Source organism: Ascaphus truei, chromosome 2, assembly GCF_040206685.1.
Source record: "Ascaphus truei isolate aAscTru1 chromosome 2, aAscTru1.hap1, whole genome shotgun sequence".
NCBI lineage: Eukaryota > Metazoa > Chordata > Amphibia > Anura > Ascaphidae > Ascaphus > Ascaphus truei.
Genome location: NC_134484.1, coordinates 362,254,602 through 362,274,808, shown reverse-complemented (window position 1 = coordinate 362,274,808; position 20,207 = coordinate 362,254,602). Strand labels below are relative to the sequence as shown.

The 20,207-nt window shown below is 45.4% G+C and overlaps 1 protein-coding gene across 1 annotated transcript; it reads right to left on the bottom strand.

Moving 5' to 3' along the window:
* Positions 1 to 572: 572 nt before the first annotated feature.
* On the bottom strand, positions 573 to 6,757 carry RPL15 (ribosomal protein L15). The gene is made up of 4 exons (XM_075586948.1): positions 6,631 to 6,757; positions 5,688 to 5,870; positions 4,178 to 4,314; positions 573 to 928 (listed from the first exon to the last, which is right to left on the bottom strand). The coding sequence occupies exons 2-4, from the start codon at positions 5,857 to 5,859 to the stop codon at positions 623 to 625; spliced, it is 615 nt and encodes a 204-aa protein (XP_075443063.1). The 5' UTR covers positions 5,860 to 5,870; positions 6,631 to 6,757; the 3' UTR covers positions 573 to 622.
* Between the last annotated feature and the right edge of the window lie 13,450 nt (positions 6,758 to 20,207).

The window sequence follows — 20,207 nt, the reverse complement described above, 5'->3', positions numbered from 1 at the left end:
AGCAGAGCCCTAATTTGGGTATTACATAATACAGTGACAGAGCAAGCCAGGGTGCCTTAAAACAAGGTTGTGCAAACTGGGGGGCGCAGCGGTAGCAGAGGCTCCGCGCTCTTCCCCCCAAGGCATTTAAATTAATGCTGGGGAATCGCGTGAGGCGTCTGCAACGTCGCTTACCTAGTCTTCTGTCACGTATCGTCATTTGACACCGAGAGCCAAGGTAAAGGAGGGGTGGTGCCACAAGCAGGGAAAGATTGTGCACCCCTGCCTTAAACCTCTGGCACATGTTATGTGGTGCCTTGCTAACGGACCTGTCAATCACCGCAGCGACCGGCTTCTGCTCTCAATGCTGTCAGGAGACATCATTCAGGATAAAATATTCCATGGAAAGTGTCCTTGCTATGGTCCTAAAAATCTACATGTACAAGTCACCAAAAAAGATTTGGTAAAATCACAGCTAAACGCACTGGAGACTTTACATTGTGTAACATTACCCTCACAATCTTTAAAAAAATAAAAAGTTGTATATAAAGAAAAGTCACTACATTTTACAACAAAAATAAGAGCTTGTGTAGTCTTTTGCACAGGTTTTATTCGAATGTGAAATTTACAAGTACAATTTGGATTAACGGTAGCGATGGAGCTGAAGAGTGTTGCGTCTTCTCCAGGCGGCACGACGGGACCCACCGGTGGTAAGGTGGAACTTGTGACCCTTGCCAAGACCACGGCTCTTCTTGCCAGCAGACGTCAGCCCGCGCATCTCCCTGTGCTTGTGCACGGCTTTTGTGATCCATTGGGTATCTGGGTTACGTCTGATGGCCTTGTGGAACGTGTCAATGAGGATGACCTCAAAGAACTTGTAGGTGGAGTCTTCACCCACCCAGTAGGAGCTGAGGACTCTCAGCCCTCCACAGTGTCGGCCAGCACGCTCCTGAAAGACAAAAAAATGATTCAGAAAACCAATAAAGCAGCCCGTGCATTTTCTCCCTATTATATGACTTACATTCCATCATAGCCAGTGTAGAAAGAAGATTCCCCTCCATTACAATTCCTATAAAGCCTGTTTACAGCTTAATTATTTTTTTCAATATGAAGAAACAAGGAAAAACTAAGATTAGTCAATAATTATCACACTGATGAGACCGAAACGGCAGTCTTGAGTAGGTTTACTGGCTATTCCCTTTAACCTGCTGTGCTGAAAGAGCTGTGTAACACGGCCGGCATAATCTTTAGGGAATCCATGTTACAGTGGATTAGAAGCAAAAGGCAACTGTTCATTTGCATGTAATTTCCCAGAATCCCTGGCTGCAGTGGAAGCATTCTATGCCTAGAGACATGTGAATGTGCTCACAAGTGATTGTTTTTATTTGCTGAATTATAGGAACTATAGCAATTTAGATGCTTTCATTTAAGTCTAACTCCATTTAAGTTAACCCACATACCAACATTGTTTGGCAAGGAATGAAATGTGAACCTGTATTATATGGAACAATTATGCCACCAAGCTTTGAGAATGACATTAAATCTTCCCATCATAGATTACAAATCTGCAGAGATCTTAAAGCAAGACTAATAGGCCATAAATGTGGTCAGTGGGATCAAATTCTAACATTCATTGCGTTTAGTCTAAAAATAAAAGGAAACTGAACACTAAAAAGCATTACACGTCAAGCATCCTTCAACTTTCGAAACCAACATGCAGCTTGTGAGCCCTCTGTAGTGCAAACAAGAGCCCAAAATACACTACTGTAATGCATGGTTTTCCCAACTTCTGACCAAAGACAGCTTAAATGTAACGATGCATGGAATAAAATGCAGCCTGTGGTATGGCTGAAGACCTGTTTAATTATCTTGAGACGCAGTTTGGAACAAAACAAACATTTTTGATTAATTAACCCCACCAACAGCTTCGTGGCCAATAGGCGATATCTCATAATTCCAGGAAAAATAATGCAGTTTACAGGAACAGTCCCACCTAACCCAGGGGAGCGTAATCTTTTCCCCCTGGGCCCCCTGACGGCCGTCCTCTCGCGCCACCCCTACATTGGTTCACGGCGTCTGGGCATCACATGACCCCGTGGCATCATTTGCCGCCACGTTGCCATGGCGACGTGTCTCCAGAAGCCGGTTAAGCCAAGGTAAGGGAGGTTTACAGAGGCTTTCGCTGCTACCCCAGCATTTAATTTGTGCCTTCGAGAAACGCGCAGGGCCTCTGTAAACCCAGCATCCCCCAGATAATCTCGCGCCCCCCAGTTTGCACACCCCTGACTTAACCATTCCACAAAACACCAATCCGTGATCATTTTGACAATAAAATTAAGCGTCAGCACACAGACCACTTATTTTCCTGTTTCCTTATGAAAAAAACCTTAATCCTGATTGCCAGAGGGGTCACAGCAGCAGAGTGCCATGGCTACCCAGGCACATCACAGCCACATGATAGCAACATCACCGATTACGGAAGAAGAAGTGTTCCATTTCCCTACGCGTCACAATACATGGAGTTAAATAGGAGCGCAGAACGCAACCTCAGATAGAAAACATGCCCTACCGTATGATATAGTGGCCAGACCCCATCATGTGGCACTCAAAAGGTTACACTGAAAGCTCATTGGGATATAAAATACTATACTACCTTGGTAAGATCAGATATTACATTAAAAGAGCAATGCCAGCATTTGCACGAATATGAACTATATCGACCAGAGACCAACTTCAATATAGTATTTGAACATTAAGTGAGGTATGCGGACACAAAGGGCTTTAAATGACTAAAACCATCATTTTATGCTTCAGAGGCCTGTACCTCAATCTACATGTAACTTTCCAAACTGGAAACTCACAGCAGCCACCAGTGTAAGGCTAAGGCCCCGCTCCCTCCGTCAGCGCTCCCGCACTGCAGACAGGCAGGGCACTGACATACACAGACCGCTACTCTCCCCCCCTCCACGGGCTCGGGCTGGAGCTGCTGATCACAAGCAACACACACACACACACGCTGCTTTCCCTCCACACTCCTCCCCGAAGCCTCTCCTCCTCCCAGTGAGCTGTGCAGCCAGGGGGGACCGGGACCGGCTCGGGAGGATTCCCCTGCTGGTGGGGAAAGCCCGTGCAGCCGGGCGCAGCGGGTCCCAGCCCTAAGGCTGAGTCCATGGTTAGCGCTTAGGTGTTGACCCGTGCTGAGGCATGCGGACGCTAGTCAGTGAGCCCCTGCAGCCGCAATGATAGCGGCTTTAGCAGGGGCTCACACACGCTTCCGCAGGCGTAGCTCCTAATTTTTTTTTTTTAGTTTCGCCGCTCACTGGAGCGAAGGGCCGGTCACGCAAGCGGTTTGCCCAATGAGGACGAACCAACTCCATGACAAAACTGCCCCCCCCCCCGACAGCGCGCGAACTAAGGCCAGGGAAAGCACCCGCTTTCCCTCAGCGCGCCTCCGCACAGCAGGCGTCAACATGGACTCAGCCTAAGGCTGGTATTATGGTCCCTGCACGGCCGCGTACGAAGAAGCGTTCTGCGCACGCACTCCTGCAGCCCAAGTGATTTGTGAACTTGGCTGCAGGAGATTGTAGACGCGTTGCGGGGGCGTCACGAAGCTGGTTTGCCTTAATTGGCTGAACTAGCTCACATCACGCGGCAGCCACCTGAACAGATTTTCTTGTATGCCGAGAACGCTGCCGCTTCAACGCGCTCCTTTGCCGGCAGTTGCGCAGGCAGAGGGGTAGCTCCCATTTAAAAATAGAGCACAGTGCTCGCCGTGCGCACAGCGACACCATAATCCCAGCCTAAATTCTTTCAAAAGTAAAGCCGCCTCACATTTTAATCTGGCCTATAATATATTAACTATGCATGCAATGTTTTATATATAATTTACTGTATAACCCTTTTAACTCAATGTAACTATTCTCAATGTATTTGTCATAACTGTGCCCAGGACATACTTGAAAACGAGAGGTAACTATCAATGTATTACTTCCTGGTAAAACATTTTATAAATAAATATAAAATCTTGTTAGTGTGCACTACAATGAAGTCATGAATCCGTACAGAAGACTGAATAAAAACTCAAACCCAGGTCAAAAAGAGAAGCTGAATTTGAAACCATTTCAAATGCAAAATTATATGCAAGTTAAGGTATTGGCAAAAATAGTGTATGCTTCATGGGGTTTATCTGCGGTCTTACCTCAGCAACAGACTGCAGGCTGCGGGCAAACTTGATCTGGTTTACACCGTGGTGTACAGGCTTTCCGTAGGTAGCACCCTTGGGTACTGGGCGTTTGCGGCCTCCACGGCGTACCCGGACACGATAGATAACGTAACCTGTTTAAAAAAAAAAATAGGAATATTTAAGCATGAAAAAAAATTCTTACACTAGGTTTACACAAGCCTAGCACCAAACAAACTTGATCCACCCATACTTGAAGTTGCAACACTTGTACCATGTGAAATGAGTTCTGTAATAACAGATGGACCAGTAAACTTTCAAAATATCCTGCCTCCTAATAGCCCAATTAATATGATTTTTTTAGGCTATAGAAAGACTTCAGCACATTAAGTTTCATACAACTAAAACAGCACTAAACTTGGAATTCAGGTTGTGCTCCCACTCAAAACCCAATTAGAATTTCCTTAACAGTGGCAGGTGCTTTAAAGCAGGGGAGCACAAACTTTTGCTGCTGTCCCCCCCCCCCCCCTTGCATCAAATGATGCTGCGCGGGTCACGTGAAATAATTTGACGGTGTTGCCATAGCAACACGTCACAGACGGCTGAAGCAAGGTAAGTGGAGTGTTGCAGAGGCCTCACATGATCCCCCTGCATTTAATTTAAATGCCTTGGGGAAGAGCACGGGGCCTCGGCAATCGCCCGCACCCACCAGTTTGCGCACCACTGCTTTAAAGTAGCAATCCTGCATGCTTTATTTTTGTATAGTTATAGATGGGAAGTAGGGCGCCACCGGAGTTGAACTGTGTTAAAGGAGCAATCCAAACTTTTTTTTACCCAGAATTAAAGCAGGGGGTCTCCAGAGCTGAACCACATTCATTTCAGCTCTGGGCACCCTCTGCGTCAAGATTTTTACATCCAAAGGTGCCAGTAGCCACTCTGGCTGAGCTAGCTGGGGTTTAAAGCTCTGCATCAAAAGGGCCAATAGGAAGCGGAACTCAACAAGGTCACGGCTTCCTATTGGCCCACTGGATCTTTGAACAGCAGCCATTATGTGATCCATGATAACAGAGCAGCAACCATCAAATACTAAGCAGGCAAGTATCTCTGGAATTATGGATCCCCAGGGCTGAAATTAATGGGGTTCAGCTGGGCTTTGTGGAGCTATCAAAGTGGCAGCTTATATCACGCAGGCCAATAGGAAGCCGTGACATCCCTTGCAGCTTCCTATTGGCCTGCGTGACCAGGACTTTTAAACCTGCGGAGCTGCCACCGGCTCCCCGTTATGTGGAAAATGAATGGGGTTCAGATCCAGAAACATCACCTACTGTTTGAGCAACAACCTAGAAAGTATAAATGTTTCACCTAATTTTTATTTTACCTTCAGGATTGTAGCCTAGATAAATGAGCAATTTCACAAGAGGATCCTCTACATTAGAACTGTAGTTAATATTTCAAAGACTATACTATCTGCATTTGCGCAACTGGCATCACCCACTTAAGAACAGCACAATATTTTAACAGTACTAACCTTGCTTAGCCTTGTACCCCAGTCTGCGAGCCTTGTCTGGCCGGGTGGGACGTGGAGCGCGGTGGAGGGAAGACAGTTGGCGATACTGCCAGCAGCGGACACGCAGGAGGAACCTCATCACATCCGACTGCTTCTTCCTCCATAGCTCTTGCATGTACTTATAGGCACCCATGATGGCTTACACTAGGAGGACAACAAGTACAAAAGTGAGTGACCAAGCCCATCACCATTTAGCTTTACTTACTGGAACCATTTCTGATCCAAATTACCATTTAGACCTGACACATTCAGTCTCAATATAGAGGCATTGAAAACTTTGATGGTCTCATTTATGTAATTATTTAACTGCTATGGAACACACACACTTTAAGTTGCAAGGATCAGAAGCCTATCAGCCAATGTTTAAAAAGCGTTAACTAAAGCTGGGCGTGGAAGGGTACACTGGCAGAACGCAACCCCCATAAGAGAAAACACACAAGGCATTGCTTGCTAAAGATAAATATATTCCGCATACATAGACAGAGTTGTTGGGTGCACCCCTGGCTGATTGCAGGCCTCTGTTTGCAGGTTTAGAGTAGCAGTGCAGGCACATCCTGCCCCAGGGCCGCCCCTGTCCAACTCTCTCTCGCTCGCTCCGGCCGCACTCAGTTTCCCGGGCGCACGTGACTTTTGGAAGGCTCGCGCGGGGGGGATTCTGTCCCCGCGAGACACCGGGAAAGCCACGCCACCACGGCCTCCCAATCGCTGACACCGGGGGTGCCATTAACTGGTTAAATCACCATCAACGCACGCGAGAGTCACTCGGGAAGTGGCACGGCGTGGGAGAGGACAGGGAGGAGAGGCCAAGCGGCAACTATCCGGAGTCGGATGGCTTGTAAAAAGCCTCGATTGAGAGCGGATTGTATAAAGGGGGTTAAAGATTAGGACAGGCAGACTCCATTACCTGATGGGTCGGCAGCCGGAAAGGAAGGAAGGCTTTACCCAGAATCCCTTATGGCGCCGCCGAGAGCGTGACGACATCCGGCCTCCCGGGAGAGGGCCGCTGGGAAATGTAGTTCCACGCTTGATTTTTCTCACTGTGTCCGAGTAATTATGATGCTGTGAGCAGACTAGGCAGACGTCCCAGTTAAGTTCTATAAGATTAAATAATAATTAGTCGCCTTAGATGAGTAAAAAAAAAAAATACCAGGAGGACACTGTAGAACTTCCCAAAATAATAATGATGTATTAGTTACCAAAATATCAAATTATCTCCGATTTTATCATTATTATGCTACACTGGTCACCATTAAAAAATGGGGAGCTTGATAGCACCAACAGGCCAGAAGTAACACAGGACTAACAACAAGAAGCATCACAATAACCTTTCTAAATACAGAGGTATCAGCTATGCTACAAATTACAGATACGTTTCCAAAAATGCTCTCCCTCTAAATCAGTAACGTGTGGGACCCTGACTCCTCGCAGTCCAAATCAGTGAAAGGGCTCTCAGTAATTCGCAGTAAATATACGGGCTAAGCAGTCTACTACCGAAGATAAGAATATATTCCATTACACATCTTATTCAACCTGTCATGTGGATTGATGAGGCTGTGATGACTAAGGCCGTGTACAGGGTGAATGCGCGCTCACGCACAAGCTGCGCGATCAAAACAGTGTACCTGGATCGGAGCATCCTCACTGTGCACGTGCATGTGAGCGTGGGAAGGCGTGATGCATGCAAAGACAATTTTTTTTGTCTGTCGTGCAATGGACCAGTAACGTGCGCGATTCAGCCGATGAGGGTGAACCGCTCACGTGACATCACGGGCACGCCCCTGCCACGCCCCCCACGCGTGCAACTAGCTGGCCAGGAATCTCCCAAGCAACATGAGTCACAGGGCTCGAGTACCAGCGTGTAGGCCATGTCCAGAGTGATTGTGCGCCCGCGCGCAAGCTGCGCGATCAAAACAATGTACCTGGATCGGAGCGTCCATACTGCGCACGCATGTGCATGTGATGTGTGCAGGGACAATATTTTTTGTCGTCACGCGATAGGGCGGTCATGTGCGCAGTTCAGCCAATGAGAGTGAACCACTCACGTGACGTCACCTGCACGCCCCTGGCATACACCCCCCACGCGCCACTATTTGGCCAGGTATCGTCCGGTCAACATGAGCATCTGATGTCACAGCGTGCTCACTCTCCCCCTGGACGAGGCCTGATGGGAGATTTGTTGCTGCTTTTGCGATGCAATGAGAGTCTTAACTATCCATATCCTTGAGTGGTGAGAAAGCGAGCAGCAAATGAGGGGACTGGATAGCGATTCCATGATCAGCAGCGCATATTAGGAGCTTTGCCTGTAATGAGAAAAATCTTTAATGGAATCGGGAGTGTCACGCTGAGGAAATGGATCGATGATCTATCACCAGTCACTCTATATAATGATGCGCACATGGATTTGGAGCCTCACATACCAGTATCACAGGATAAGCATTGCCTAAAATCTAAAATTGAATATATGCTTATAGACCCCACAAGGGCGTCACTCAAAAAGACATTGCCCCATTGTTATTTGGCAGTAAAAGTTTTAAAACAGCCGGTCACGGAACCAGGGATCAAAACATTTTTTACGCGTTTTTTCCCCACTTCTGACAATTTTTGTTGGGTGTCTTTGTGTCATTTTGATATTCCTGATGTACAAAACACCCTAAAAAAAGTAGGGCACAAGGGAATAATTTAAAAGACACTTGAGGAATTGTCATATGAAACACTGAGGCCAAATAGAAATTTGGAGAGAAAAAAAAGTTACACTAAGGGAAGAAGGCAGCATGGTAAAATCAAGTGATCTCTAGATGCATTTTGTGTGCTTTTGAATGGTTGCTAGTTTGTGTCCAATGCATCCTGGTTATTAAGGCTTCTCCTGACCTGTTTAATGACCTATCGGCTTCTATTCTGTCATCATAAAGGCTGATGTCACAGACATTAGCAGGCTATATAACGGGCCATCTCCTGCTAGACACAGCAGTTGTTTGTATGGCAGCAAGATAGTATCATGGAGCTACATCTGTACCACCAAGTAGAGCATCACGACAATGGCGAAGGTGGTAAGAAACAAGCTGATGACAAAAATTAATTAAATAGGGGAAGCAATGATGTTTAAAAGAAAGTAGGGAGTGAAATAAGGGATGATCTTATAAAAAAGGAGTGGATTAAAAGAAGATAATTATATTGGTGATTTGACTACTCTCTGTAGGCTGAACATTGGACTGGTCTTTGGGTTGAAATGGAATGAGGAGCGGACGACAGTTAACCTCTTTGAAGAGCTCAATGAATCTCGGTGTATTAAACGCATTATTATGGAGAAAGGGCCACTGATCCTAATACGTAGATTAGAGATGTCACATAAAGTACTGCAGGCAGTTCACATTTTCAATCTGGTTACATAGTAGATGAGATTGAACAGACATGTCCATCAACTTCAACCTGTGCTAATTCTAGACAATAGATACTTTATTCTATATTTGTATGTACAGTATATTTATCCAGAGGAAGGTAAACAAAAAACCTCAGTGAAATATCATCCAATGATAATTCATAATGGGAAAAATAAATTCCTTCCTGACTCCAAATAGTGGCAATCAGATTACTCTCTGGATTAATATCCTTCCCATGTTTACTTATTTGGTATATCCCTGTATACCTTTCCTTTCTAAAAAGATGTCCAACCTTTTTTGAAGATAATCTATTGTATCTGCCATCACAGTCTCCATGGGTAATGAATTCCATATTGTAACTGCCCTTACTGTAAAGAACCCTTTCCTTTGTTGCTGGGGAAATCTTCCTTTCCTCCAACCTTAAGGTATAACCTTGTGTTGTCTGTACTGCTCGTGGGATGAATAGTTATTTTGAAAGTTGCTTGTATTGTTCCCGAGTATATTTGTATATAATTATCATATCCCCTCTTACATGCCTCTTTTCTAACGTAAGCAAATCTAATTTAGCTAGCCTCTTCTCATAAATCAGATTTTCCACTCCATTCGTTAATTTGGTGGCTCTTCTCTGCACTTTTTCTTGTTCCATAATGTGTTTTTTATGGAGGGTGTTTCGCAAACTGTACTCCATATTCAAGGTGTGGTCTTACTAATGGTTTGTAAAGGGGCATAATTATGTTTACTCCCCTTCCATCCATTCCCCATGTAATGCAAGATAGGATCGTGTTTGCCTTTGCAGCTATTGTATGATATTGGGCACTATTGCTAAGCCTGTTGTCTACAATCACTCCTAAATCTTCTCCATCAAAGGTTCACAATATTTGTCTCCATTTAATTTATAAGTCGCCTGTTTATTCTTGTTTCCCAAATGCATATCCTATATTTATCTGTATTAAACCTCATCTGCCATTTACCTGCCTAAGTTTCCAGCCTATCCAAGACCTTCTGGAGAGAAATTACAGCCTGCTCTGATTTTACAACAGTGCCTTACACAATTTAGTGTCATCAGCAAAGATGGAGACTTTGCTCTCTATGTCAATCTCAACCTCAAGGTCATTAATAAACAAGTTAAAAAGCAGGGGTCCCAGTACCGATCCTTAAAAGTACTCCACTCACAGCTTTTGCCCAGTCTGAAAAATTTCCACTTATGATAACTCTCTGTTGTCTATCCTTCAAATTTAGATCCAGGTGCAAATACTTTTACAGAGTCCAATTTGTTTTATTTTATACACTAACTTTGTGTTTGGCACTATATCAAAAGCCTTTGCAAAATGTAAGTAGTAGCCACATCAACGGCATTACCCTGTTCTAAAGTCCTACTTACCCCCTCAAAGAAACTAATAAGGTTAGTTTGGCACGACCCACCCTTCATAAATCCATGCTGACTATTACTAATAATTTTGTTATCTATTAGGTATTCCTGAATATTATCCCATACTAAACCTTCAAGTAGCTTCCCCACTATTGATGTTAGGCTTACAGGTCTGTAATTCCCCAGTTGTGATCTAGCTCTCTTTTTAAATATAGGTGCCACGTCTGCTTTACACCAATTTTGTGCCTCTGGGAATGGAGTAATTGAATATTAAATGTAATGGTTTTACTTACTGAACGTAGCTCCTTAACAGCTCTTTGATGTATGTATGTATGTCTTTATTTATAAAGCGCCATTAATGTACATAGCGCTTCACAGTAGTAATACACGATAAATAACAAATAATACAAATAACAGATCATGCGAAAAAGTGCTTCAGACATAAAAGTAACATTTAGGAAAAGGAGTCCCTGCTCCGAACAGCTTACAATCTAATTGGTTGGAGGAACATACATATACAGTATGAGGGCATACTGGTAAGTGCGTCTGCAAGGGGCCAAGCTTTATGTATCAGGTGTATAGTGTTAGCCACGGATTACTCATATGCTTCGTTACGCAGGTGTGTTTTAAGGTGGGTCTTGAGGACACGCCCACGGACGGTGGTGCATGGAAGCTTGAAGTTTGAGCTCCTGCCCGCCGGCGCGATTATATGATTAAATACCGGCAATTTGCTCTCAATTCCCAGCAATAAAGACAGCCTCAGCTATCTGAACGGCAGGGGATGCCGTTGCACACAAGAAAAGGCAGAAGAGTTACCTCAGTTGCAAGTTATTTCCATAAGACCCCTCTCAAATCCCCTGCAGCAATGGCGACAGGCGGGAGAGGAAAAGATAAGAACAGAGAAAAGCCTCCCCCTGTTACAGCTACTGACACGGGCGGCGAAGACACAGATGTTGAATCTACCAGACCACCATCTGGATCCGGAGATCAGGAATGGACAAGAGTAAAGGACATAAAAGAACTCTGTGGGGAGATGAGGAGATTCTTCAAGTCAGAGCTCTGGGCCCTGCGCAAAGATTTAGATGCCCTTGGGATTCGAACAAATATCCTAGAAGTGAAATCGGACGAAACAATTGTGGCCTTACACCATACTAAGGCAGAAGTTGCCTCTTTATCTGCACAATTAAAAGATATGGGGGACAAGCTGGAAGACTCCGATAATAGAGATCGAAGAAACAACCTCCGCATCAGAGGGGTCCCAGAAGCAGTAGTAGACCCAGAAGACTTTATCACCAGATGGGTAGAACACTTAATACCAGAGGGCACTGACTTGAACAGACACCTGGATAGATGCCACAGAGCACTGCGCTCCCGCCCTCAGCCTGGAGAGCCCCCCAGGGATATCATCGTTAGATTCCATTTTTTCAAAACTAAGGAATCTATTGCCCAAAGTACCAGGAATCAAAAATGTATTACATTTGATGAGGTCCAATTCCAGGTTTTTCAAGACCTAGCCCCTTCTACACTGGCCCGGAGGAGAGGCCTGGGGCTAGTGACAAAAACACTGAGAGACAACAATCTCAAGTACCGCTGGCTGTTCTCCTTCGCTCTGTTAGTAATTAAAAATGGTAATGCACATACCTTACGCAGACCAGAAGATGGGGACGCATTCCTCCGTAAGCTGGGCCTGGGACAGACATTGGAGTCTCCCCGGGTCTCCCCACACGCTTCCCCAATGAGGGGTGAGGTCCCACCACCCACGTGGAGTATAGCAGACTCCGCTGCATCCGCTCCTTCCAAAGTCAGGAAATGAGCCGAGTGGGAGCACCCACAGAAGAACCCAGCGGATCGAGCAGAAGGCCCCTGATAGAAGTTATCTCACCTGGTTCTTCTGTCTGCACCATTCCAGTGAGCCCCGTTGAGAACACATCTCTGAGAGGCCCGACCTTCGTCGGCAAGATGGCGGCCATCCCTCCCCTTCCGGCCCCTCCTCCCCTCTTTCGGCATCCCACGATGACGTGGGGGATGCGGATTGGTGGAGGTGGACGGTGACGTCGGGACTGGGGGGGAGGATGAGGAGCGACCGGGGTGCTCTACTAGGAACACTAATTTCATTCTTCCCCAGCCGCTCGCACCAGAGGAGCAGACATTAGTCGAACAAGGGACACCGGTCCCTTTCTGGACATGCTCTCACCCCAGCAAAGGACTGAGCTCACGAACGACGGGGGGTAACTGGGTATAGGGGTATCACAAGAGACCAATATTTCTTAGCCCACTAAAAAGACGTAATTTATAACCCTAAATAAAGGTCACAGACCGTGAGACTAGGGGGAAGTCATAGCTCAGATAGGATTCAATATATAATTAAGGCTATATCCTGAGGGGCATATGGATAGTTCAATTAGGCTTTACAGGATTATTTACAAAAGTTATTCACTTAGGTATATATAGGCTTATTCAAGATTTACAAGCAAGGTACCTGTATATATACGCATTAAGGTTTCACAAGCTAAATGAGTTAAACAAGGTAGCCGGGTTATTTGGGTTTGATAGGCTTTGTAGGCGACAAAGGTTAAATAGGTTATACAGGCTACGTAGATAAAGGAAGTGGCTTACTATATCCATTAGGACAGTCATGGGAGGGAATAGGCCTCCCCCTTAATTATTTGTAAATATACATCTACCCTGCCGTACATATTTCTATACTATTTTGTAAGAAAGGTTGTTCATATATTTTATATGTTATTACTGTTAGCTGCCGGTAATTGTTAAAAACGAAAACTTATCCGGTACAAGTTAATATATTTTGTTTCAGGTTGCGCTGGCGGGGCTCTACCCCCCCGTTGCAGGCGTCTCCACTCCCGACCCATAGTTATACAATGGGTCATGTTAAAGTCCCTAAGAGGCCAGTCCCACGGGACACAGATCAGTCCACTTTTCCAGACGATCTGTCCGGCTCTACCTATGGGCACAAGGATCCCACTCGGGTGGAACCAGAGGGGATCCTGCCCTTTCTATGTTTTTTTGCCAATAGAGATATTTCGATAAAACTAACTGTGTTGTCTTCATGTTTTCTGTATGTTACACGTCTCCCCGCCCCCTCCTTCTCTCATGTTTCCCCACCACCTCCTCTCCCTCACTTAGCAGATAAAGGTATGGCCTTCCACGGACCCTTCAGAACTCATCTCTCCAATTCATCAGCCAACCCAATCATCCGTTTTCCCGGCCCTGGACGAGGGATAAGATTATCATATAGGAGCTGCACTACACAGCCACTAACATAAAATGGCGCTTAGCATCATCTCACACAATGTAAAAGGTTTTAATAGCCCCACTAAACGCAAAATAGCCTTCACAGAATACAAGCGACGAGGCGCTGATGTATTGATGCTCCAAGAAACACACTTTAGCGATAGTAGTGCCCCTCGCTTCATGGACAAACAATTCTCTAAGTTTTATCTTTCGTCGGCTCCTAAAAAAAAAGGGGGGGGGATTGCTATACTCTTTCACAACAGGATCCCTTTTGTCACTAAGACAATAAAAAGGGATAAGGAAGGCCGATACATCATTCTAACAGGCACCATAAACGAACAACCTATCACATTTGCGGCTGTGTATGCTCCCTGTGAGCAAGATGCGACTTTTTTTGACACCTTCTTTCAAACCCTATACACCATAGCACATGGTCATCTGATTGTCGCAGGGGATTTCAATATCGCCCTCCAACCAGCCATAGATAGGTCTAGCACCCCTAAAGAGAACAACAAAAAAGTCAGTCTCTCCCTGACTACAGGCCTCCGTAAAAACCATTTATCAGATATCTGGAGAGAATTACACCCATTAGAGAGAGATTACACATTCTATTCCCATCCTCATAATTCATACAGTAGAATCGACTACTTCGTTTCTAGTAGACTGGTCCCGTTGGTCGCCCGAGCGGACATCCATGATATTTCATGGTCCGACCATGCACCTATAGAGCTAAGGTGTAACCAAATCAAACATGACAGGCTTGGAGCAAACTGGAAATTAAACGAATCCCTTTTGAAAATCCCAGATATATGCGAACACATTGGTAAAGAACTCAACCAATTCTTTGAAATCAACACAGGCTCTGTGGAATCCCAGTTGGTTCTCTGGGAGGCTCACAAGGCGACCCTCAGAGGTACGTTGATAAGTGTCGCAGCAAGAAGCAAAAGGGAGAGGGATGCTAAAATTACCACTCTTCAGACTAAATTAAGCTCCTTCTCTGAGAGACACAAAAAGAAGCCAGATCCGCTGGTCCTCAAAGATTTGAAGGACATTAGAATTGAATTGAACATGCTTCTGACGTCCAGGGCAGATAATACACTTTGTTGGTCGAGGAGGAAATTTTATGAGAGGGCTAACAGGCCAGATACGAAGCTGGCCCGACTTCTTCGAAACAGGCAGGCAAATTATAATATCCAAGTGATTAGATTAAAGTCTGGCGCCACTTCGGCCAACCCTAAAAATATAGTAGACGAATTTGGCAAATTCTACGAATCTTTATACAACGGAGAGCAAACTCGAATCTAGCAAAACTTACTGAGGCAGACAGAGAGAGTCTGGGGGCTGAATTTACTGTGGAAGAGATAGCCACGGTTATAAAGGAATTAAAACCATCTAAGGCCCCGGGCCCTGAAGGCTTCTCAGGGATATATTATAAGAAGTTCTGCAAAGTACTTGCCCCTAGGCTGCTACGCATGTTTAACGCGATATTAGCGGTAGTCCCAATCCCCGGAGAGATGCTTCGGGCGTTTATATACTAATCCATAAATCGGGCAAAGATCCACTGGATTGTAAAAGCTATAGACCAATTTCCCTAATTAATACTGATATCAAAATCTACGCCAAACTTTTGGCCAATAGACTGAGTCAGATCCTGCCCAGACTGATACATCCAGATCAAGTCGGTTTTATTAAAGGTAGACAAGCAGCGGATAACACCCAACGAATCATTGATCTGATAGAATTGGCTAATAGAGGAAAATCACAAAATATGATGTTAAGTCTGGATGCGGAAAAAGCATTCTACAGGATCGACTGGCCGTATCTAAGAGAGATGCTCGTAGCATTCGGTTAACGGAGAGAGGGTGAGTGAAGTGATCATGGCACTTTACTCAGGCCCTACTGCAAGGGTCATGCACCAGGGCTTTCCATCTGCCCAATTCCAAATTAAAAGTGGCACGAGACAGGGGTGCCCTTTATCCCCCCTCCTGTTTGCCCTGTGTATGGAACCCCTAGCAGCACAGATTCGTGGCTGTCCAGACATAGTAGGGGTAGATATTTGTTCACAATCCCACAAAGCAGCTCTATATGCTGATGATATTCTATTATTACTATCACGGCCCCTCACCTCTCTGCCAAATCTCTTCAACTTGCTAGACAAATTTACTAAAATATCTGGATTCAAAATCAACCAATCTAACTCGGAAGCTCTTAACGTCAGCCTTCCGACGGAGGTTGAAAAGCTACTAAAGCTTAATTTTGATTTTAATTGGAAACAGAACCAAATTAAATACCTGGGAGTCTACATTACCAGAGATGTCAGAGACATTTGTAAAGCAAACTATCCTCCCTTAATTCGATCCCTAAAAGCTGACATCTTAAAGTGGTCTTCCCAAAGAATCTCATGGATAGGAAGGATACAGAGTATCAAAATGAATCTTCTCTCCCGCATCCTTTACCTATTCCAAACGTTACCAGTGCCACTGAGACTGAAAGATTTACTCTCGCTTCAGTCTGACATCTCCAAATTTATCTGGGGAGGCAAAAAACCGAGAGTAAACCAATTAATTATGAAACGACCCACGGCTGCAGGGGGCTTAGCGGTACCTTGCCTGTTGTCCTACTACAAAGCGGCGCAATTATGCCAAATTATCCAATGGCACTCCAGCCCTACATTGAAAAGATGGGTGGAACTAGAGGGTTCGGTTTGCGCTCCATTAGAGCTGAAGTCCCTAATTTGGCTCCCCAAAACAGCATGAGCAATGGCTGATATTCCGCTTTCCTCTATGACCAACTCCCTGTTCATATGGAATACGTCAAAGCACAAATACTCCCTAACCACTAAAAACTCCCTGATGTCCCCCCTATGGGGGAACCCCAACTTTGCTCCCGGACTGCGACGTAGCAGTACCTCAATTTGGGAAAAGGCGGGATATCTACGCCTTAGGGACCTGGAGGCAAATGGTACAAAAATTAAATCATTTGAACATATAAGATCCGAAAGAAACATCTCTCACTCTGAATTTTTTAGGTACTGTACCTTCAGGTCCGAGCATTTTATAACACATCCGCTCCGTATCCAGTACTGACTAATTTCGAAAAGCTCTGTCTGGCAGAATCAGACACATCGGGACTCACATCGCAGTTATACGGAGAGGTGGTCGGTTCTATCAGCCCAACTCAGCGTCACCCGAAATACAGAGCCCAGTGGGAATCAGATCTAGGAGAATCCCTGGAGGATGATGACTGGAATAATATTTATCTAGCCGCAGCCAAAAGCTCAATTTGTACCACACTAAGGGAGAATGCATATAAGGTCCTAATGAGATTGTACCACACTGCACTAAAATGATCAAGTGTGTTACTCGCTGCATATATATATAAACTGGTTATATACATCCTCGTGTATGTACTTATTGTATATGTGGGTCCTGTGTAGGCAACCTTCTACATCCCTAGAACCCTACACAGGTGGAGGCGCTGAAACCGAGAACGTTCCAGAGGATTCACCCCAGGCTCTCACTAGCGGAGGCTCAGACCTCCTGTGAGCCTGACAGGTATACTGCACCACACCTGGTAACACATAGGTTTCCACCCACATACACGGTATCTGTGCTTGGGATAGAGGGAATACCCGTTACATATATATCTAACATACCCTAGCTCACTAAGAGTACAAATAACCAACGCACCTCGCAGGGCGCAATCCTCCAATTCACCACAGGAGACCCTTAGTCACTTAACCCTTTAGTGTCCTCATGGAGCCCACCCTTATAGGCGTGATCAGTGCCTGTGTTGTACCAGTATGTTGGTGCACTTTATAGACAGTACCTGCCGGGCGCTCCAGCACCCGGTCCGCCACTCTTCAAAAAGGATCCGCCGATCCACGATCTCCTCCGTGACATCCTCCAGGGGTGGTCCCACCCGGGTAATCTCTCTCTTTCTGGTGAGGCCTGGTCCCAGATCTTTCTTCAGGGAGTGCAGTGTCCGCTGTGTCCCTAAACTATCACTGCAGTACTAAGGGGTAGGTTCCCTATTCTAGGGCCTGTCATTGGAGCAGCCACAAACTCAATGAATTACTCAGGGCCTATCTGGGGCCTAGGGGGTATGCTGTCCTAGTGCAGAGGCTACATGCCTCTCTGCACGGACCATCTGCCCCTATCCCTGTCTGGCACACACTAACGTGGTCCCTAGTCAGTGACTGTATCCTGTCTTGCCAGCAAATCCTTGCTCCCTATTCGCTCCCTGGTGGTCGCCCCTAAGGTTCATGGGACTTGTAGTCCCTGCCAATAGCCTCTCCTGATTTGCCCTGCTTCGCACGCTGTCCCCTGCACATGCGCAAGGTCTCTGAGGGCTCCGTCTCACACACTGACTCACTGCGCATGCGCAACCTCCAAGATGGCGGCGCCTTCAGCCCTACACCACCGATAGCCCCCGACGACGCGCTCGCCACTCCTGATTGCCAGTGGGGATCTCCTGCCTCCCCTCCGCCGGCACCCATGCCAGCACGCACACAAAGCAGATGCCCCCCCCCCCCCTTTCTCCCGCAGCAGTTAAGGGACCCAGGGGCCTGGCTACATTTGTAAAGAAATTGTAATCCCATCATTAGCCAAACATAATACACTGATATACATAAATTTAGCAAACCCAAAGAGATAGAAAACATATTAATTGTTGTCGGGGTACAAATAAGTCAAACTATTAGTTTCAAGAAGCAAAACGTGAAAAATAATATTGGTCTTTTTAAATAAATCAGTTCTGTAGTATTAGATAATACTGCCTGCATTTATTTTTTAAACTCCTAATGCTATTATTAATTTTTTTAAGGTACTGATCATGCTTTGGTTGCTACAGCGACCATTTAGAAAGTCATATCCACGACCTCTTTTTAAACAGGCTCTGACACACACCTTTTTTTTAGCTCTGTCCTTTGGCAACAAAGTATCACAAACAGATCTGTTACTGAGTTCCAAACAGCAGACTGTCTATTACTCTGAAAGCTATAACAATAATGTGTTACATTAGTAAATTAATGGTAGATATCAGTGTAGCATTTCATAGACCGCAGCACAAAGTTAGAAGGCGGCCATTATGTTAGGACCACAATCAGGATTTTGACAAATCAATAACGGGAGCACCAAACGATTGCCACCTTAGGTAAGAATGTAGAATTATACAGTGTCACATGCTTTACATATAAAAAATAAGAAAAACAAAAAGAAGGGGGACAAAATGTAGTATTGCTGCCCGAGACAGAAAATAATGAGTTCCAGGGAAAGATCTTGATACAGAGCGCACACACCTATTTTCTCACACCTCCGCCTCTTCTCACACCTCATCCCCTTTCTCTATCGCACACTCCACACTCACAGCGGGGAGGCAGCGATCCAGCTCTCCCCTCTCTCCTCTATACCGAGCAGGGAGAGGAGAGTGAGTAGAAGCAGATAACAGCCTCGCTGTCTCCAGACTACACAGAACATGCCAGCTGAGCAGTCGGCATAATGTTTCCGCTGGGGGCCGCAGCACCCCAGGGTGCCACGGCACCCAAGGCAACTTCTGGCAGACGGCAATGTTATTTGTTGTCGTTATGGATTGGCTTGCAGAAAAGGCCTTACACAAGCCATCAGACCAGTGCAATCCTGTTCCCAGAGATTCCCTGTATAATGTTAAAAAATAAAAAAAAAGTTGCAATACTAGGTCAACTCTGAAAAGCACAACAGTAAATATCAGGCTCTACCATACACAATTGGGAATGGAAATAATGCAAAGCTGCAGTGGCTGCAATAATTGAATTATAATGACCTTATGAATTTGACATTGACAGCTGAGTTTCTGAGGCACCAAAATTATTTGAGCTGATTATATCCCCCAAATTCCCTTTCCTTTAGGGGTGCCAACTGTATGTTGTTCGTCTATGACCGGCAACCAAGATACATCCGCTTGTTAGATAAAAGGCAAAATATGTTGCAAAAATATTTCTTTCATTATGGAAAGATTTCCTCAGATTTTGCTAATTTTTGCACGTTGAAAATATTGCATATACATTTTTATTGAAGTGAAAAAAATAATAATACATTTCGTGGGAAGACCAGAGAAGTATTCTGGAAAAAGAGAGGATATTTGTGGTACATTGAATGCCCCCCCCCCCCCTGTGAACAGTAGAAGGACTGAGCTACTATACCGCATCTCTTACTTCTCCCTTCCTGGAACCTACTTTCCCTTACCAGAGTTGCACTGAAGCAATAAGACCTAAAATACCCCTCTTCCTATTTCTTAACTTCATCCAGCGGCCAATCCGCCGCCCCTAGGCACTTACATATGCCGACCACCGCCTTTCTGCTGCCCTCCTGCTCCTTCAGATTCGCAGCGTCAAATGATGCCTCGGACGTCACCAGCGTGACGTCATGCCGTGTCTCGTTGCCACGGTAACGCAACGTCGTGCTGTCATTTGACCCTGCGACGTCACATTGCCATGGCAACAAGACG